At 34.4% G+C, this 22,913-nt stretch overlaps 1 protein-coding gene across 5 annotated transcripts in view; it reads right to left on the minus strand.

The window, feature by feature from the left end:
• Positions 1-413: 413 nt before the first annotated feature.
• The window catches only part of Ttc37 (tetratricopeptide repeat domain 37), an 87,668-nt gene continuing 65,168 nt past the window's right edge, over positions 414-22,913 (minus strand). For 4 of the 5 annotated variants that reach the window (XM_013022068.1, XM_013022067.1, XM_013022071.1 and 1 more), the window contains exons 37-41: positions 21,046-21,204; positions 11,913-12,065; positions 5,080-5,210; positions 3,440-3,563; positions 414-1,178 (exon numbers count right to left, since the gene is read on the minus strand). In XM_013022068.1, coding sequence (XP_012877522.1) covers positions 1,104-1,178; positions 3,440-3,563; positions 5,080-5,210; positions 11,913-12,065; positions 21,046-21,204 — 642 coding nt within the window. In that variant the 3' untranslated portion in view covers positions 414-1,103. Of the gene's footprint in view, positions 1,179-3,439; positions 3,564-5,079; positions 5,211-11,912; positions 12,066-21,045; positions 21,205-22,340; positions 22,470-22,913 lie in introns of those variants that run through there. The other variant, XM_013022072.1, reaches the window with a different exon arrangement.

Here is a 22,913-nt window from a genome sequence, read left to right on the forward strand (position 1 = left end):
TGGAAAATCAAATATACAAATTAATTACAATGTATCTTTGTATATTAAATAATAAATGTTTATGTTACAGATATTTTTAAAATCACAAGTCCGAAGTAAGGAATTTTTTTATTTTTGCCAGTCCTGGAGTTTGAACTCAGAGCTTGGGTGCTATCCCTTTTGTCAAGGCTAGCACTCTGCTACTTGAACCACAAGGCCACTTCTGGCTTTTTCTGTGTATGTGGTACTGAGGAATCGAACCCAGGGCTTCGTGCATACTAGGCAAGCTCTCTACCACTAAGCCATATTCCCAGCGCAAGTGAGCAACTTTTAACCCAGTTTCCTTATGTAAAAGGCTTTAAAGAAAATAGGTAATTGCTTTTAAGTTTTAAACTTTGAAACTTGGAAATTACATCTCATATTGACACTATAAAGAAAATTAGACACTTTTTATTTAAGAAAGTTCATCATAATTGGAGGAATTATATGCATAATTAAATATCAGCATTATTTTCTAAAATTGTCCATTAATGCTTTCAAATGCAGCCATACCTGAGTGTTCTGACTATACAAACATATCCACTAGCAATCAAAGACTCACAAACATTTTATGGTGCTTCTTTAACAGACTATGATATGAAACAGCAACAAAACAGGTTAGGTTACAGGTTACTTGAATTTCATGATGAGTTGATCTACAGAACTCCCAAATTCACAGGAACTAAATCTTTGAATTTATTTTTAACAAATGAAAATTATGCTTTTTCTTGTTATTTAGAAAAGTTTTATCAAGCCTTTATTGTAAGGGTTAACCCAAAAAATAATATCCTATTATGCACCAGGCAATATGAAAATAATGGTTTACAGATATCTGTCCAGAAGATAAAGAGAATCATGGTTTTCTTTTCCACATGGACTTCCTAAAACAAAGACATTTTCAGTTTAAAATCAGATAAAGTTAGTGGAAAATTACATCTCTAACTTAAGAACATTAACTTCTTTCGACTACAAAAAAGAAAACTAATAGATAATTATAATCAGTTTTAAAATATGAGTAATATGCTTCTTTTGGGGAAAAGTCTTGATTCACTTTTTCATTCTCACAGTTGCTTCTTTGCTTCCTGTTATTGGGAGGACAATTTCTGATTCAGTTCCAATGCCCTTCTGTCCTTATGAGTTTCAGCATTCTTTACCAACACCTGTGGGAAATCACATACAGGAAAATTATTGTTTTATTAAAAATATCTAAATTTAGATTTCAAAGGTATCAGCTTTGAAAAAGGCAATATCAAATACAGAAAAAAGGTAAACTATGAGCAATCTTTCAGATGCGTTTGCGGAAATAAATTGTTCAAAGCTAATATAAACAATATTAGTACAGATGCTTACATTTGATTATCAGTCCTACAGAAAATTAACTATTTTTCAAGATGCTCTGCATTTATAAACTGCTTTATTGGATGGCAACTCCTTTGTACAACTACTTATAATACAAATATCAAAAAGAAAAAGTTAAAGGTTTCTAAAGCCTCTTCCTTCTTAAAATGACTACTTTATGTATAGAACTATCCACATGGCATTGCTTCAATTAAAGCCACAGCTTAAGATGGCTGTTATCAAGAATCTTACCATTACTTTTTTTTTTTTTTACAAATTTACACAAATTAGGAGATTCAATCCTAACTGATCATTTAATTACTAACACTTGCTAAAATATTTTTTGGTTGTTCACTGTCACGTACTGTGAAAAGTCTGAGATTTTGTTTTACTTGCTAGGTAACAAGAAAAACCTTGTCACAATTTCATAATGTTTTCAAAAGACCCAGGATTTCCAGATGGACACACAAGTTCTCATCTGTGCAGATGGAAACCCTGAGCCTGGGCATTCTTTTATAGTGGGCAGTTTAATGTAGCTAAGTAATGCATTATCTGTCTCCTAGGAGGAATTGCATTATGGCTCTGTTCACTCTACAAATATCCTTGAAAAGATAACTCTGAAGCAGGACATCCTTAGGCACCCTGCTCTCAAGATGCATGTGAACTACCTATAGCACTTTAGCTCAACACCTCTCAGCTTCTTAAAACCTCAGCATATCTGACTTGTAAATTTGCCATGTTCTTTCTGGTTTACAATAAAATGTTGCAAATTAAGCTGAATGTTGTTTGTTCACACCAACAATCCTAGCTATGTAGGAGGCTGTGATCTGACGGCCACAGTTCAAAGCCAGCCTGGGCAGAAAAATCTGTAAGACTCTAATCTCCAATTAACCACCAGAAAACTGGAAGTGGAGCTATGGCTCAGTAATAAGAGTACTAGCCTTGAACAAAAAAAAAGCTCAGGGGCAGTGCCTAGGCCCTTAGTTCAAGCCCCAGGACTGGCACCCCATGTCCCCTCTGCCCCCATAAAAAAAACAAACCTGCAAATTAGACAAGCTTATTAAAATTTTACTGTACTTTCACTTAAGGAAGCTTATAAAGAAGTATATGAGGATGGCTATAAACCCTTTACATTTACTACAAGAAAAAAAAAATCAAGAACACTAAACTACCACCTATAGTTAGTATCCAACTATGGAGAACATCATAACTGACCGTGCGTGATTCCAAGGTTTTAAAGCAATGCTCTCTTTCCTCAATACTTACTGTTAGTTTAGATTCTAGGTCTGAAATAGTTATGATCAAAGAAAATCAGTACAACTACGCCATATAAATGTATCGAGAAAACAGCTTTTTCTTTCTGCAATATTGGCATTTGATCCACATTCTTCTTTTTTGCTTTATTTTTTGCAGGGGGTCTTATGTTTTTGCCATGTTTAGTCTCTAGTCTTAATCCCCTTATGCTTCCTACATATAGTATTGCAGACACAAATGATCATGCCTAGTTTATTGGCCGAGATGGGGTCTTGGTAACTTTTTCCCCAGCTGGCCTTGAACCGAGACCATCTCAAGCTCTGCCTCCTGAGTAGCTGAAATTATAGGCAAGAGCCACCTTGCTTGGACTATACTATTTTTAAACAGAACTGTTAAAGTTCTGTTATTTATATCAAAGAACTCTAGCTTCTAATACCAAAAGGGAATTTTATAACAAAATGATGACATTAGGAGCTCGTGACTGTAATCCTATTACCCAGGAGGCTAAGATCTGGAGGCAGCTCAGATAGAAAAGTTAGAGATTCCGTTTTCAACTAACCAGCAAGCTTAGCTTAGTAGTAGAATGTCAACCATGAGAAAGAAAGCTGAGTAGGAAGGAAAAGCCTTGACTTCACATCACATACCTGTACATAATCATTTCTCTGCTTTTAATAGTTACAACAAATCATAATTGTAGTATTTTGTTGGACAAAGAATTATGAGACTCATTATTTAAAATCAGCCTTAAAAGGGAATAATTTTGAATAACATAGTAACTCTAAACCCCTTAGTCTAAGATGAAATATTTTAAATAAACTCAATGCCTTACATCAATGAGCTCATAGTCGTTTTTGGCATACAGGTGTCTCAATAGGTACCAACGTGCAGTTGAAACAATAGATTTGGGATATCCAGGCTGATACACCACTCTCTCCAAAAGGCGTCGTGTCTCTCTGGAAGAAAAGACATTTACATTGAGTTCAAAGCATATAAACTGACATGAGGTATTTTATATACTATATTCTATTTTATATACACATACATTTTGCAGATGTGTTACCTGATTACTTCATAATTTTTATTGTAAGAATAATAGTAAGTGCTCATTAAATATTTATTATATACTAGGTACTACGCTAAGTGTTTTATACACATGATCTATTTAATAGTCACGACTTTATTAGCTAGCCATTCATTACTTCTGACACTAAGCAAATTAAGTGTTATTCCAAGCAGAACAAAGACAATTCCTATATTTCATGAATATTTCTCTAATCTTTTGAAAGCAGGCAGAAAACTCAATTGAATAACCAGTCAGGCAGCCAATAATACAACTGTGACATATATACAATATATAAGCTTGTATAATAGGCTGATTTACAGTGATGATGTTTTCATTTCTAATTTACAAACACCTGTGACTCAAAACTTCTGTAACAGTGGAAACAACATAAATAATAGGAACTTCACAGTGACCAGATAGAAGGATCTTATAAGTAACAACTGGTCTGAGGAAAGAACTAAAGAACTTGCCTTAAAAAAGCTTCTGCACAGAGAATACACAATAAATGCTCCATTTCTTACACTGCACACTTAATTTGGCCTGTTTTGGAAACTGTTACAAATTATGGGACAAAAAAAATTATGGGAGGTGTTGACAGTATTATGGGAGAAGGGAGCTCTATCACTCATAATGTGCATCAGCAGAAAGACTTCATTAGAATGATCATAAACTAAAACATTCCTTGGTGAATTTCTCACACAAAAGATGTCTATAAATAAATATTAATAAATTGTGCTGGGCTTCCTGATTATCCATAGTCTTAATTCTACCTTCATCTCTATCTTGAATTTTTTTTGCTCTAGTTCAGTAATGCCTATTATATTTATTCCTAAATTATTGCTTTGTTGGTAGAACTAGATGGTAATAAGAATATTAATATGCTCTTATTTTCTTCACATTCATTTTGACTCTATTTCAATCTCCAATAAAATATTGCTACAATTTAGTATGAGCAGCTTTTCTAAATAGGAAGCCATATTATACTTCAATGCTTATCTTTTTAATATGTATTATTTCTTCTATGGTGCATTACACTAACAAGAACTTGTATTAATATAACCCTGAAGTTGGGTTTCTCCTGTTGTTTTGTCTGTTTTGGGAATGCTCTTCACATTGCTCACTCATCCTCAAACAGCAAAGGAAAAAAATTCCCAAGACTTTCTTCAGTTGAAGCATTATCAGGCCAAACCTCTCATATTTAAATCTGTGTACCAAATGTTTTGTTAAACAAATATGCAATGTTATCTCCCTCACTACATTACTGGAATCAGATGTTCCAGAGACATCAGAATAATCCCAAAGCTTGTTAAACTAGTTTGTTAAACTTATTATAACTCTTTCCTGGATTTTTCCTAAAGGCTTTAACTAAAGAAGTTAAAAAATAGAAAAAAAATTGATTCTTATACCTTGCCCCCATTTTGAGGTTGAACTGTAATAAAGCTTGCAGAAGGACAGCCAATGGACAAAAGCAAAGTTTCATGGCCTCAGTTGTAGCTTCTTGAACTAGAGATGGCCAGTGATCACTAGAAATATTAGCCTGTAAATACATAAGATATACATTAACTCAAAGTCTTGACATACTTTCTTTAAAACGCAATTACCTTCATTTATTGCTGTTCTACTTGTTTAAAACACCATACAAATGTTACAAGAAACATAATTACTAAAAAAGGATTTGGAATCTGATCCCTCCCTTTAAGGAGCTACAAAACAGGTTCAAAACAGGTTAAACTGAGATAAAGGAAGATCTCAAGAAGGAGATACTGTTTCAGAACACTAAAATAGTGATTTTTTTTTCTATTACACTACACAGGGAAATAAAATTAATCAGCTAGTTAAGTTTTTAGTCTACCAAATACATGAAACTCAATTTAACACAACTGATTCTTTCTAATGGTGATTACAACTGTAAAGTATTTTCAAGAATATCTGACAAGAAATTTTGAACTAGAACTTTTTTTTCAGTATGAGATTAAACTTGGGGCCCTTACCACTTGAGCCATGCCCCCAATCCTTTTGTTTTTCAGATAAGGTATAAGTTGTTTTTTTGTTTTATTGGTTGTTTTTTTTTTTTTTTTGCCAAAGCTTGCCTTGAACCAAAAATCTTATCTCTACCTTCTGAGTAGTTAGGAACATGCCACATCCCTGAGCATTTTAATAAAATCACAATATACAGTGTAAAGCTTAGCAGACAGAAAAAAGTAGATTAAAGTTAATAATATAGAAAACCTGGAAATATTACACCTTACAAAAAATTTTCATGCATTTAGCTACAATGGTAATATGCATCATGTTACAATATGCACCGATTCAAAAATAAGATTCAAAAATAAAATGCTTAGGTATTTTGTCAGGCCTATCAACTAAAAGTACTTGGTAAATAAACCCAAGAAGAAAAATATGCGCTAAGATTTTTTTTCATTAAATATCCAGATTGTAACCAAGATTTTGATTAAATACAAGGTATCCACAATACATTTTTAAAAAGTCAATACAATATAAAAACATATAGTCCATTTCACATTTTAATAACGTTGATAGCAAATCAATACATAGTCCATTTCAACCATTACATTTTAAGAAAAAACAGAGCAGTATTCTTGAGTGCTGAATAGGCAACAATAGTTTGTGTGATCAAGGAAGAAATTTAATCAATACAAAAAGGGAGATCAGAGGTTATTAAGCATCTCCTGTAAATATGCAAGCAGTGATAACAACTATATCTAACAAAGAAAATAAGGAAAGGAACATATTAATAAAATTATTTCTAACACATTTATAAAAACTAGCACAAAATTCCCACTGATGTTTTTAATAATGTACTCTATAAATTCTAAGAAATAGTATAGACCTGGGTGCTGGTGGCTCACGACTGTAATCGTAGCTACTCAGGAGACTGAGATCTGAGCATCTAAATTCAAATCCAGCCCAGGCAGGAAAATCCATGACACTCTTATCTCCAAAACCACCAGAAAATCCAAAGTGGTGTTGTAGCTCAAGGGGTAGAGTACTAGCCCTGAGCTGAGGAGCTCAAGGACAGCGCCCAGGCCTGGAATTCAAGCCCCACAACCAACCAAAAAAAAGATATAGAGTATTCTATAAGGTTAACTCAAAGATGATCAGCAACAATGAGATGTACAAATCGTTATGTCGAAAACGAACTTTACAACTATGGTGCTGGGGGGAGGAAGGTAAGGGGGGTAGGAGAGGATTGGGGGGGCGGGGGGAGGATGGGAAGGGATAGGAAGGGGAAACAAAGGAGGAGGCTACAAGGCTTGATAAGAAATGTACTCATTATCTTGCCCATGTAATTGTAACCCCTCTGTACAGTATTTTCACAATAAATAAATAAAAAGAAAAAAGAAAGTATTACAATTTGTAGCAAGCATACTCAACAATGTGATACAAATGTACTTTATTTTTGTCTCCTCATCTCTTTAAAAGTATATTTGAGACCTACTTCGGTCCCTGAATATAAATTATAGTAGGCACCATAACTCATATAATCATTTTTCTCACATTCATTCACAAACACATCTACTTTTCAACATTTCAATCTTCATGCAAAGGTAACATCTGTACCCATTTCCTGACTCCCTTAGCTCCCAGGTGAGACTGTGGTTATGGGTAACAGTGAATGACGCTTCTGTTCTCCAAAGTTCCTATTGCTTCTTCCTAATCGTAGTTTCAGGGCTCCTACTGGAATTTCAGAAGTTTGTGCTTTTGGTGTCATTGCATGGTGGCATTAAACTATTTAGGCCTTACAAATATTTAAAGCTCTTTTTTCTTACAGGCATTATCAGAAATCTCCATTCATGGGCTATTAGTTATCCATCTTCAGGGCCAAAGAAACCACTCAGTGTAAAATATAAGGACTGGACCCTTTGATTAAAAATTAAGAATTTCAAGATGGTAGCTCCAGAGCATTAAACCATAAGCGGAACCCTGAGTAACCCATGAGATGCATGTTCATGAAGCTGGCCTCTCCTCATCTACAGTTTCACTAACCTAGGCAAATGTAAAGATGCTTGTTGACTTAAGATGGAATTAAGTCTGAATAAACCCACTATAACCTGAAAATATCAAGTCTGAATGCATTTAACATACCTAAATCCACCAAAACATTACGGTTTACCACACTATAGAGTATTGGTTGTTTATACACATGTCCATATGGTAGGACAAAAGTCATGATTGGCTCAAGAGAGAATTATACTGCACCTCACCCACCAGCCCAGGAAGAGATCAAAATGCAAAAATTGGAGTTTTTTTTCTTTTTTTTTGTCTATGTTTTCTTTTCAGAAAAACTCAGGATTGCATTCTGGGTCCCCAATCCTTTTTGGAGTGCTTATTTTTCTATTGGATCTTATGCTTTTGCATGAGCTAGCCTTGAACTGCAATCCTCTTAACTAGGTCTCTGCAAGAGCTGGGGCTACCTACAGTGCAGACTACTATGCCCAGCTTACTGACATAGTGTCCTGCTAACTTTCTATAGAAGCTAGCCTGGTACCATGACCTTCCATCTCCACCTCCTACGTACTTGGGATTACAAATGTGAGCTACCACATCCTTCCTCCTTGAAGTTTTGCTGAATACTTAGAACCATTAAAGATTTTTAAAAAACACAAAGTTGAACATCTTAAGTCAGGGACCACAGGCATTCGATTCCATTTATTTTCCACATCCTCTATCATTTTGGAAAACTCTAACTTCCCCTCTGCTGATATTGCATCATTTCTTGGGACAAATCTAGCTCACAGGATCTAAGAGAATGCCTATGTGGTCCTCTCACACTTGGTAAAGCTCATTTCTAGACCTAAACACTCTTGCTGATTCCATCTGCTACAGCTCTCCTTCACTCCCTCCTCCCTGTACACAGCTGATATTCTTGCCTACTTTGGCATTCTCCACTCTTAATCACTCTCCTTAAGAAGCAAGCAGTCACTTGCTAAAGCTTAGTAATTCTCTTCTTCATATTCACACCTCAGACTAAGAGCTTCTTCTCCCTCTGAAAAACATTATCTACATAGCTGTATGTTCTTAGACATGGGCCTTCAAGTCCTCAAAAGGACATATCAAAGTCCCTCCTTTCTCTCTGGTAGCAGCCCTTCTGTGTGTATCTATTTAAATGGGCCAAGTAGAAATGGGGAGACAATATCTCTATTCAAAGAAATTTCTTCCCAATCTTTTTCAACTATCTAATGCCTTATAGGTTCATCTGTTTCCAAAAATCTGTACCCCAAGTAGGATACAATATTGCCACATACCACCATGTTTGTTGCTGCACTATTCACAACAGCCAAGGTGTGAAAACATATCAGATGTCCCTCCAAAGACAAATTGTTCAAGAAAATGTGTATTTATACACAATTAAATTTTACTCATTCATTAGGAAGAATGATTATTATATCATTTGCAAAGAAATGAATGTACTGAAAAAGATTATGTTAAATGAAATCAGGTCCAGAGAGACAACAGATACATATATTTTTCTCGTATGTGGAAGCTACATTTAATTTATAAATATACAAGTGAACACATGCAACTGTACACAAACACTGAAGAATGGTATTTGCTGGGGAGAATTCTGATGATGTAATTTCTTAAAAAAATGAACTCATAGTCCAACAAAATTAATTCCAGAAAACTGGCACTTGAAAGATGTTGGGGAAGGTCAAGGTGAAGGGACAGATGAATTAAGAGAAGAAAGGAGGGAGAATGCAGTTATAATATTCAATGCATAGTGAATGAAGCAAGGAAAACTGAGAGGAAGTGGTGGGCTGGGAGAAACAGGGAGAATGATGAAATAGGTGACCTCAATCAAGATGTCATTGTAAAACATCATAATTATAAACTGATTTGTTGAATATTAACCCCCTTGTAAAACTACTGAAAGAAAATAAAAGTTGTAATTGTAACCCCTCTGTACAGTATTTTCACAATAAAAAAAGAAAAGTATAATTTTAAAAATCACTATCTTCATCTGATCTAATTTTGGAAACTGGTATTTAATATCTTCACATATACACACAGTCTGTTGTAAATATGATAATTTTAATGTACCTCTCCTCACACTATTAACTGTTTACTACAGAAATATGACATCCCCTTTATTCTTTTATAGCAACTACTTAATTTCAATTTTTTTTAACAAGAACACATTAGACTTGAATATTGCTTTAAAGTTTATAGACATTTATTTATTTATTTGTTTATTTTGGGTCCAGTCATGGGGCCTGAACTCTGGGCCTGGGCACTGGCCCTCAGCTCTTCAGCTCAAGGCTAGCGCTCTACCACTTGAGCCACAGCGCCACTTCCGGCTTTTTTCTTATGTGGTGCTGAGGAATCGAACCCAGGGCTTCATGCATGCAAGGCAAGTGCTCTACCACTGAGCCACCTTCCCAGCCCTTATAAAGACATTTATAAAAGCTACTTCATTTTGATGTGGATAACAATCCCACAAAAGGCAAAATCAGTTTGCTTATCTACATTAGCACAAATAAAGAAGCAAAGGGGTTGGGAATAGTGCTTGCCTTGCATGCATGAAGGCCTAGGTTCGATTGCTCAGTATCACATAAACAGAAAAAGCTGGAAGTGATGCTGTGGCTCAAGTGGTAGAGTGCTAGCCTTGAGCAAAAGAAACTCAGAGGCAGTGCCCCAGCCCAGAGTTCAAGCCCTGGCACTTGCAAAAAAAATTTAAAAAAGAAAGAAAGAAAAAGAAAAAGAAAAGCTCCAAGTGGTTCAATGGGTAGTAATTAATTGGTAATAAATGGTAATTAATAATCGGTAACTAAATAGCAATAAAGAGAAGGTATATTTTTGTGTGTGACAGGACTGGTATGGGGTGGGGGCAGGTGTATGTGGGAATTACTAAGCTACAAGCTAGTTTCCTCATCTGTAAACCAGGGTTAGTGTAACAAGTGATTGTATAAAGCACTCAATCTAGCTGTATCTAGCACAAACTAAGTGCTATATGTGTTTGCTATTTTTTAAATTCCAGGTCAGATTTAATTCCTAGCACTAAAAGTCCAAATGATTCTATAAATAACAAATATTAAGTTAGGCTAAAGGAGTATCTTCTTCTTGGGTTCACATATTCAAGGATACATTGGATACATTATGGCACTATGTGTGGTTTCCATCTGTTCTTAAAGACCTACAGTGATGGTACCAAAGCCAAAACAATTCTGTTCTTAATATTGATTTGTCAAAATACCTAAAGAATGAATTACTAAGGCAACAGTAATTTCAGGCCCTCTTTCCTTTTTTTTTTTTTTTGGTGGCATTCATGAGGCTTGATTAGAACTCAAGGCCAGGATGCTGTGTCACGGAGCTTTTTTTTTTGCTAGCACTCTTACCACTTGAGCCACTGCCTCATCTTCTGGCTTTTTTGATGGTTAATTAAAAATAAAAATTTCACAGAATTTCCTGATGGAATGGTTTTAAACCACAATAATCACTTATTAGCCTCCTGAGTAGTTACAATTACAGGTGTGAACTACTGGCACCCACTGACAACTTAGCTTTTAATTACAAAATATAAATAGGATGAGAAATTCAAATATTATCAAAAGATAGGAAAAGAAATTTTTTCTTATATCATCTCTTAAAAGACTCAATCCTTTATCCAAGGTAACTATCATCACATTTCTTATGCACGTTTCCATTTGACTATATATTTCTGTATGTTTATAAGTGTATAAGTATATGTGTGTGTGCTAAAGTACACCTAGTATATGCCATAAATACTGCTCTGCAACTTGACCTCACACCACTTAAACATGTGTTAATTTTCCCTACCAGTGCATAGACTTTCTGATTAATATATATAAATTGATACCAGAAAATAAGATGCCAAATTGCAAGTCTCTAGAAATTCCTCTTTAAAAAGTCAGATTAAGGAAAAAACTAGCATGTTAAATATTAGCATCTTTGTCACAGATAAGTAATAGAGTTCAATTCTTACTTAAATCCAAAGAAATAAAAATGTATATTCTGTTATATTTCAGCTTTTAAAATTACCATCTTAGGGACTTAGTTATGATATTCTGCAGCAGTCTATGGATTTATGCTACTCATAACTCTCTCAAGAACCCAAAATACAAAGCTTACCAAGAGGCCACAACAGAAGACAATGAAACAATAGAAATTCCAGAATTATACTATGTAGAATGTTGTTTTCATATTAAAAAATAGGAACCAGTCAAGTTTTAAGATGATAATTAAAACATTACCTTACCATACACACTTCTAATGCAAGCAGTGCTAGTTTCAACAGACTTGAGAGCTTCCCACTCCAACTGCCCTGTTGGGATGCCACTTGTAGACTCTTTCTGTAACACATCTCTGCAGCACTCATCATTCCTTGGGATTGATAGACCTGTGCCAGCCACTAATAACAGAAAAGGAGGAGAATTGTACAGGATTTTTGTTTAGCACAGTCAGATTCAATACTATAACAAGCTCACCTATCTCTTCTAATGTTTTTTAATTTAATTATTGATAACCTTGATTTAAATTACCTATTGAGAAGATTACAGTCAATAATTGCAAAATGTACATTCTTTGCAAGTACATTGGCAAAACTGACCACATGTTGGAACATAAAGTAAATCACAAATTTCAAAGAACTGAAATAGTAAAAAAGCATGTTATAATTAAGTGGAATTGAGCTTGAAAGTAGTAAAATAAGTCTAAAATAAGTCTAACTGTATGGACAGTGGGCAATATCTGTAATACCAGCTACTCAAGAGGTAGAGATCAGGAAGATCACACCTTGAGGTCAGATCAGACAAAATATCAGATCAGATATTTCATATCAGTAAATAAGGTGGCACATGCCTGTCACTTCAGCTACACAGAAGGGACAGATAGGAGAAACATGGTCCAAGACGGACCCAAGAAAAATGTATGAAGAATAACTGCAGCAAAGAGTTGGAGGTGTGATAGAAAACCAACAAGAGCAGGATAAAGTGAGAGAAATGACCCCCAAACATAAAATTAAATAATCATAGGAAGAACCCAGTAGGCACAGACCCTAAGAAGGTGGATAACATGGCAGGAACTACCAAACACCTCTCAATCCTAACTCTCAATATTAATGGACTTAATTCTCCAATTAAATGACATAAATTGTCTAGTTGGATCAAAAAGCAAGATCCTTCTATCTGCTGCATTCAAGAGACACACTTTGCCCACAAAAACATATTCTGAAAGTGAAAGGCTGGAACAAAATCTACCAAGCAAACAGCCCCCATAAACAGGAAGGAGCTGAAATCCTAATATCAGATAAAATAGACTTCAAATTAAAATTAGTGAGAAGAGATACAGAAGGACATTACATACTAATAAAAAGGCTATCTCTAACTGAAGGATATATAATTCTAAATATTTATTCACCAAATACCGAAGCACCCAAATTTACCCAAGAAACACTACTTTCTCTAAAATCACACATAGATTCAAAGACATTGATTGTAGGTGACTTTAACACACCACTCTCCCCACTGGATAGATCAACCTGGCAAAAACTCAAACCTCAGCTCTAAACAACTGCATAGACCAAATAGACTTAAGAGACATCGACAGAATATTTCACCCAGCATCATCAGATTACACATTCTTCTCGGCAGCACATGGAGCGTTCTCTAAATAGACCACAAAACACATCTGTCCAAACTCAGAAACATTGACTTTATTCCCTGCATTCCTCAGTCCACAAGGGAATAAAATTAGAATTCAACACCAAAAACCACCAAAGAAATCCCGTAACACATGGAGACTGAACAACACACTGTTGAACCACCAGAGTGTCATGGAAGAGATTAGAAAGGAAATTCAAATGTTCTTGATATTTAGCAAAAATGCACACACAAATTACCAGCTATCTTTGGAAGACAGCAAAGGCAGTACTCAAAGGAAAATGTATAGCTCTGAGTTCCTACATCAAAAAATTGGGAGAAATCTCACACCAACAATTTAATGCACCTGAAGCTCCTTGCAAAAAGCAACAAGCCAAACCCCAATCCGGTAGAAGGAAACAAATAATTAAAATTAAACCAGAATTAAGTGAATTAGCGTCCAAAAAAAACCATTGAAATTATCAACAAAGAGTTGGTTCTTCAAAAAAATTTAATAAATTGACATACCCTTAACAAATCTTACCAAAAAAGAAGAGAACACACCCAAATAAACAAAATCATAGATGAGAATGGAAACATCATCACAGAAATAACCAAGATTCAGAACATTTTAAGGGAATACTTCTCAAATCTTTATGCTAACAAATTTGAGAATTTGGAAGAAATGGAAGAATTTCTAGCAAATATTGATATGCTCCAAATAAACCAAGAAGATTTAAACCAACTTAATAGACTCATATCAAGCATCAAAATAGAAATAGCAGTAAGAGACCTCCCACCCAAGAAAAGCCCAGGACTGGATGGACTTACAGTTGAATTCTACAAGGCCTTCAAAGCAGAACTCACACCAATACTCTTCCAACTCTTCAATGAAATTGAAAGCAAAAATTCACTACCAAACTCTTCCTATGAAGCCATCATAACCTATCCCAAAACCAGCCAGGGATTCATCAAAGAAAGAGAACTATAGACCCATTTCTTTGATGAACACTGAAGCAAATTTCTCAACAAAATTCTGGCCAATCCACTTCAACAATTCCTTAAAAAAAATCATACATTATGATCAAACAGGATTCATTTCAGGGATGCAAAGCTGGTTCAGTTACACAAGTCAATTAATGTAATTCATCACATCAACAAAACCAAGGATAAATAAGAACCACCTGATCATCTCAATAGACACAGAAAAAGCACTGGACAAGATCCAACACTCTTTTATGATGAAAGCTCTGAGAAACTAAGAATCCATGGAACATTCCTCAATATAATAAAGGCTGTGTATGACAAACCTACAACCAGCATTATACTTAAAGAGGAAAAGCTAAAGCCATTTCCTCTAAATTTAGGAACAAGACAAGGATGTCCACTCTCTCCATTCCTCTTTAACTTAATATTAGAATCCCTAGCTAGAGCAATAAGACAAGATACAAACATACAGGGGACCCAAATAGGGAAACATGAAGTAAAACTCTCCCTCTCTGCAGATGCCATGATCTTGCATTTAAAGAATCCCATGGACTCTACTCTCAAGTTACTCGAGCTGATCCAAAACTTTGGCAAAGTTGCAAGGTATAAAATTAACCCTCAAAAAGTAATGCCTTTTCTGTATTCCAATAATGAGAAGAGCGCAGATGAAATCAGGAAAGCAACTCCATGTGTAATAGCCCCATAAAAAAGAAAACACCTAGGAATTAACTTAACCAAAGAAGTAAAGGACCTCTATGATGAAAACTTTAAAAACTTGAAAAAGGAAATTAAAGAACAACTAAGGAAGTGGAAAAACCTCCCATGATCTTGGATTGGGAGGTTTAATATCATGAAAATGGCAGTACTGCCAAAGACTATCTACAAATTCAGTGCAATACCCATCAATATCCCAACCTTATTCTTCAAGGAAATTGAAGAAGCAATCCAAATATTCACATGGAACAATAAAAGACCCCAAATAGCAAAAGCAAAGCAATCTTTACCAGAAAGAACAGTGCTGGAGGAATATCAATACTAAACTTCAAACTCTACTACTAAGCTATAGTAATCAAAACAGCTTGGTACTGGCACAGGAACAGACCTCAGGACCAATGGAATAGAACTGAAGACCCAGAAATGAACCCACAGACCTATAGCCACCAAATCTTTGATAAAGGAGCCAAAAAAACAGTTTGGAAAAAAGACAGCCTCTCCAAAAAATGGTGCTGGCAAAACTGGTTAAACACCTGTAGAAAACTAAAGTTAGATCCTCATATATCACCCTGCACCAGAATAAACTGCAAATGCATCAAAGACCTCAAAGTAAAACTAGACACCCTGAAAACATTACAGGAAGGAATAGAAGAAAATCTAGGGCTCCTTGGCAGAGCCTGAAATTTTCTTAATAAAGACCCAGAAACACAACAAATCAAAGGAAGGTTGGACAAATGGGATTGCATTAAACTGCAGAGCTTCGGCATGGCAAACGACATAGCTAGCAAGATCAATAAAAAGCCCAAGAATTGGGAGAAGATCTTCACTAGCCATATAACAGACATGGGCCTTATATCTAAAATATACTTAGAAATCAAAAAATTAACTCCCCCGAAAACAAATCCTCAAAAAACTGCCCAATTAATAAGTGGGCTAAAGCCTTAAAGAGAGACTTCTCTGAAGAGGAAATAAGAATGGCCAATAGACACAAGAAGAAATGCTCAACTTCTCTGGCCATAAAAGAAATGCAAATCAAAACAATATTAAGATTCCACCTCACCCCAGTTAGAATGGCTATAATCAAGAAATCTAATAACAACAGATGCTGGAGGGAATATGGCCAAAGAGAATGTTACTGCACTGTTGGTGGGAGTGTAAACTTGTTCAACCACTCTGGAAAACAGTATGGAGTTTTCTCAAGAGACTACACCTAGAGCTCCCCTATGACTCAGCAATCCCACTTCTGGGCATTTACCCAACAGATCACAAGGCCATACTAAAGCTACCAGCACAACTATGTTTATCGCAGGATTATTCATCATAGTCAGGATATGGAACTAACCCATATGCCCCTCAGTAGATGAATGGATCAAGAAAATGTGGTGTGTGTTTGTGTGTGTGTGTGTGCTTCCATCAGAAAAAATGATGTATGTAACTGTAACCCCTCTGTACATCACCTTGACAATAAAAAAAATAAAGAGTTAAAGGTTTGGCTCAAGTGGTAGAGGGCTTGCTTAGCAAGTGCCAGGCGCTAAATTCAAACTCCAACACTGTCAAAAAGGGAAAATACACATATTATTATTATTATTATATCATTATTATTATTGTATGTGATACATATGTACATATTTACTTATAAGTATGTATAACAAAGAGAGTACTACATAAAATCTTGGAAATTCTACTTCAAGAAGCTTGGATGAAGGGTAAACAAATTAAATCCAAAGGAAAAGAACAAAGAGGGAAACAAATAACATATACAGAGTGTATAATAAAAAGAAATCACTAAAACAGAAAGTTATGTTTTGAAAAGAACAATAAAGTTGCCAAGTTTTAAAGACAAAATAGGAAAATAAAAATTATAAATAGGATAACCAAAATGGGAAAGTAATTGTAGATCTTGTAAATGTTAAAGAGACTAGCATAACAATTCCATGCCAATATATTTGAAATTGAGATTCACTGGAAGAATTCTTTGTACTTAATGTTAAAAAAAAACTTAAAATCTTAATAGACCTTATGAAACACCTTTAATCTATAAATAGAAATGTTTCCATAAAAACGATCCTTACCTAAATAACTTCAATGGTAAGTCTTTCCAAACAAATAGTAATTTGGCTCAAATCTGTAATTCTACTGTTACTTCAGAGTGGAGAGCAGGGGATTACAGTTCAAAGCCAGCCTTGGCAAAAAAAAGTTTTTAAGATTCTATCTCAACCAACTGCTGGGTGTGGTGGCATGTGCCTGTTATGCCACCTACAAGGGTAGCACAATGGCTGAGTACAATGATATGTACCTCTCATCCCCACCAACATGGAGAAGCACAATAAGAGGATCACAGCCAACCAGGAAGCCAAACCCTACCTCAAAAATAAAGGAGCTAAAGGTGTGGCTCAAGTGGCAGTGCACCTGCCTAACAAGCACAAGGCTGAATCAATGCTGCAGAAAGAGAGAAAGAAAGAGTTGACAGCAAAATATAAAGATAATATACAATAACTAAGTAGGATGATTCTAATAAACATCAAAAAGGGTTTGGTAAAATTCAAGCTAATCAATGGAATCAAACGGGTCATTCCATTTATTATTTAAAAACAAATTTCTATCAATAAATTCAGTATAGAGGAATTTCCTTTAAAGATTATAGAAATTAATAGCAAAAGTATTCCAAACAATAAGTATGTCAGGCAAGGTTGCGGATGGATCAATCTATAAAAAATGAACTTAAAGCTAGGTGCTGGTGTCTCATACCTGTAATCCTAACTACTCAGGAGGTTGAGATCTGGGGATCACAGTTTGAAGCCAGCCCTGGCAGGAAACTCTGTGAAACTCTTATCTCCAATAAACTACTCAAAAAAGCTAGAAGTGGTGCTGTGGCTCAAGTGATAGAGGAATCTCCTTGAGCAAAAGAAGCTCAGAGATGGTGCCCAAGCTTAGACCAAGCCCCAGCAAAAAAGAACTTAATTTCCACATATTTGGAGCTAAGTATATCCTCCAAAAAATAGAAAGGTAGGAATGTGACAAAAAGCAACTTAAAAGTGAGGGAAATCATGCAACTATATTCTTAACTGGGGATGTCAATAACCCAATTGCTTAGTGCACAGGACCACATATAATGAAGCATATCAACGTGAACTCCAATATATGGAAACAACAGGTTCTTATTATGTCCTGTATGTAGTTTTAGTTTTGTTTTTATGTTGCTGTTGTTCTTTCTCTTAGTTTTCTGTACCTTGTGTCTTATATGTAAGATTTTTCAATATGGAAGGGAAAGGAAATCACAGAAACAGCAGGAAAAAGGATGAACTAATGCAACATTAATACTCACTTGACCCTATGTTGGATATGAACCTTACAACTTGTGGGGAGGTGAACAGGGAGGAGTAAATGGGAGACAATGAGGATGGGATAAAATGATTAAAAACAAAAGTACTCATTACCTTATTTATGTAATTGTAACCCCCATCTCATCATCTTTTCAATAAAAATCAAATTTAAATTTTAAAAAGCAATTGAAAAATGAACTTCTAGCCAGGAGCTGGGTGGCTCACGCCTGTAATCCTAGCTACACATGAGGCTGAGATCTGAGGATTGTGGTTCAAAGCTAGCCCAGGCAGGAAAGTCTGTAAGAATCTTATGTCCAATTAATCACCAGAAAACTGGAAGTGACACTGTGGCTCAAGTGGTAGAGTGCTCACCTTGAGCTGAAGAGTTTAGGGACAGCTCCCAGGCCCAGCGTTCCCAAAGCCCCATGACATCAAAAAAAAAAAAAAAAAAAAGAACCCCTAAAATGACAAAAATCTAGAAATCAACTTTAGAACTAATGATGTAAAAGATCTCTAAATTACAAAATGTAAAATACTGCTGAAAAAATATCACATTTAATTAAAGTGAGGAAAATACCACATTCATGGATAGGAAAACTCAGTATACTGAATATTATTTTTCAATTTTCCCCAAAATTAAACTATAGATTTTATTTAGTCTCAAGGAAGATCTCAAAAGGATTCTTGGGTGTACATACAGAAAGCAACAATTTACATGAAAATACAAATGATCTAAAACAATTTGAAGGTGAAGGTCATTTTAATGTTAACATACATTAAGACATTATGAAGTTATAAGCAAGAATAAACAAATAAATTGAAAAGAATAGGGATTTCTAAAGATACATAATGAGCTGATTTATGATAAAGACATCACAATAACTCAGTGGGAGCTAATAGTCTTTTAAAATAATGGTACTCAGTCAATTACATATCCATACGGGGAAAAAAAAATTCAGAAAATTTTCGAGGGTAAGTTGTAGACCTAAATGTGAAAAGTAAAGCAATAAGATGTATAAAACAAAACACTTAAAGAATAATTTTATGAACTTTGAGTAAGCAAGTAGTTCTTAAATAGAGCAAACCAATAAAACATTAACCACTTACAAATATTAGAGTAGACAATTAAAATTAAGATATGTTAAACTGAATGATGATGGTTCACAACTGTCTTCTAACTACTCAAGAGGCAAGAGATCTGAGGATCAAGGTTTAAAGCCCAAGAAGGAAAGTCCATGAGACTCCAATTAACCACCAACAAATCAGAAGTGGAGCTGGGGTTCAAATGGTAGAATGCTAGCCTTAAGCCAAAAGCTCAGAGATAATGTCCAAGCTCTGAGTTCAAGCTCCAGGATCAATACAAAAAAAAAACTTAATTAATGTTTACAAATAACACAGAGAATGTGCTAAGGCTAGCCACGAATGTGAGAAAGGTGTTTAATACAGTTGAAAGTGTACTTGTATCTAGATACCATGATGAACTATAATCATTGGAAAAATGAATTAAACTATGAGTAAGATAAAAACAAAGAGCTTATTAAAAACTGCAAAAAGCAAGAAACTACACAAAAGAAGATACTTGAAGAGTTAATGAGTACAACGTTACTTAACATTATTAGTCATCAGATAAAGATACTAATACCCTCATATCCACCAAAACAAACCTAGAATATCCCATGTGACCATCAATGATAAAAGGGATATACAATATATTCCTCAAATGAGATGAAAAAATCATATAACATTAAAAGAAAACACATAAAATACATACATGCAATATTTTAGGACTTTACTTATGGTCTACTTTATCCTTTAATTTTTTTCCTTTTAGTTTAACAAGGTAAGTCCCTCCATGATAAAGACTATCTCATATGTGAATCACCAGTATCTCATTTGCAAAAATAGAAGCACTATCTTTAAATTAAGTGGATTTGAATAAAATGGATGGTCAGCATGCACAATTCACTAATTTATTACATTTGATAATCTCTTTAGTTATCAAAAGTAGGAATAGTAAATAGATGATATAAGAAAAGATCAGGATGAAGAACAAATTGTAGTAAAATAAACTTCTATGAAATCTGCACTAAAATGTTTCTTTGGTACCTTCGCTGGGGCACAAAAAGAAATACAAGTTGAATAAAGTGACACCTGAATTTCACTATCAATAGGAATAAAGAACACAGTAATCATTGTGTATTCGTCTTTGTTGATAACTGTAACCAGGTAAACAGCAGATGATCTGGTGATATAAGTATAAATCCCAAAAAATCTTTATACTAAAAGCACTAAATTCTCACTAAAATCTCAAATGTGGGGTACATATAAAGTACATTGGTCAAAACCTATACACATTCCTTGTAAAGGTAGAATTAAAAAAAAAACAAAATAACTTTATAGTACCCTTACTATAAAATGTCTACAACTTCTTAATCTCTCTTACATCAACTGCAGGCATAAGATAGTATTTTCACTGTTTTAAATTAAGGATGTTTTCAACCAACCATTAAGAAAAATTTGAAGTTTTATAGAAGTAGATCCTAGATTATCATTCAACATCCTTGGTTATTCTAACAATACTCCACAGCTTCAGGTTGGCAGATATATATTAAAAACAATTTAAAATTTAAAAACAAGACAAGTAAAGATGGTATTTACCCCTGACCGCAACTAGTATGATGGAGCATTTTACTTCAGGACTCATGTCATAAGAAAGAAGAAAACTTACTTGCCAAGCTGGAACAGAGGTTGAGTTGGACATTACTGTTTTCTGAAGTTCTTCAAGCACAGCATCTGGAAGCGGCTTTTGTGACTCTAGGAGTGATTTACACTGAACTTGTCTCAAAAGTAAGATAATAGCTGGCTGATCAGGGTGATTCTTTAAATTCTAAAAGTTAAATCCAAAACAGGAATTGATCAAATATGTTCTTAAGTGATAAAAGTAAAGGCAATTAAACTATGCTTATGTTGGGGGGAAAAGCTTAATATGAGCCTTTTCCTACAGTAAGTAACCACAAAAACTAAATAAACAAATGACTGAATAGTTTGAAAATAACAATCTACATTTAAGTACTCTTTAAGGTAGGCAACACTAATATCGCGGTGTGAAAAATAATTTGTTTTAGATTTAACATATGCCTGTGATTCGGTTTATTTCCAGATGATATTCTGAAGAGAAGTTCTAAATATCAATGGCTGAACTAAGAAAATATAATAAAGAGTAAAATTATCACTATTCTACCACAACAAACTGTATTTAAAAGAAAGAAAAGGTAAAGATTTGTTTCCTTCTCAACTTTCTATGGGAGATACATGTCTTTCTTCCAAACACACATTCTTGGACTTTAGGGGTAAAAACAAAAAAAATCTCACTTTCCCATTTTCCTAAGTAACTATATACTAAAGCACATACATTCAGACATAAATGCACATACGTATATGTGTTCTCTTTGCATATATAGCTCATTCTCTCTCATTCACGTACTTTTTCTGTCTGTGTTTCTCTTTGTTAGGAATTAAGCCTGTTTTTATTAGCAGAATTTTATGTAAAGAAAAAGTTTAGAAATTTACTAAAAACAGCTGTTAGTAGTGTATAACTAGTTTATAGGATGCAAATCAGTAATATAACTTTAAACCAGGAACAAAATATTGGACATTAGAATAAAGGACTAATGTTACATAGTCACAGCTTCAACAAATTGTATAAATTTCATATTAACAAAATAATATGTAACTCCCATATACTAATACATAGAAAAGATTACTGAAATTAAATAAACAAAAATTAGAAATATAAAGCCAAAATTACAGATCAAAAGATTCCAAGTTTTTAAAATGCAATTTATCTACTGTTTAATAGAAAATAATGGTTAATGGTAACAAAGTCAGATTTTCATTTTCTTAGATTAGCGTAGATTATTTATACCTATTTAAGGGTTACAGTATTATAACTTAATACTCATATAAAATGTGTTACAACCAATTAAGGGTAACTAGAATTTTCATCACCTTAATTGTTGTCAGTTCTGTGCACTGGGAACCTTTAGAATCTTCTCTAGTTAAGTATTTATAATTTTTCCCTCTGGATCATATTAGATCATAATCAAAATATATTGCTACAATGTATTTGACTGCTTTCTTATAAAAAAGAAACTGAAACAATAAGATGACAAGAAAGGGTTCATAAAACATTTCTTACTCTACAAGTGAACACACAGCAACCACTAATTTATGCTTAGTAAACATCTACCATATAATACCCTGTCTTGAATTTATCTCAGATGGAATTCCTTCCATGAAAGAAAAAATGTATTACTCTGCTTTAATAGACAATTCAGGGATTAAAGGGATCTTCCACTGTTATTTATCTGTAAAAAGTATATTTTTCTTTCTTGCCAAGTACTGGTAGCTCACACCTATAATCCTAACTACTCAGGATACTGAGACCTGAGAAACAAGGTTTTATACCAGCTCAGGAAGAAATATCTAACTCTTCTAATAAACTTCCAAAAAGTCAGGCGTGGAGGCTGTGGTCAAGCACTAGCCTTAAGCAAATAAGCTTTTATTAAGGAGAACAATCAGACCCTGAGTTCAAGA

Source organism: Dipodomys ordii, unplaced genomic scaffold (genome assembly GCF_000151885.1).
Source record: "Dipodomys ordii isolate 6190 unplaced genomic scaffold, Dord_2.0 Scaffold59, whole genome shotgun sequence".
NCBI lineage: Eukaryota > Metazoa > Chordata > Mammalia > Rodentia > Heteromyidae > Dipodomys > Dipodomys ordii.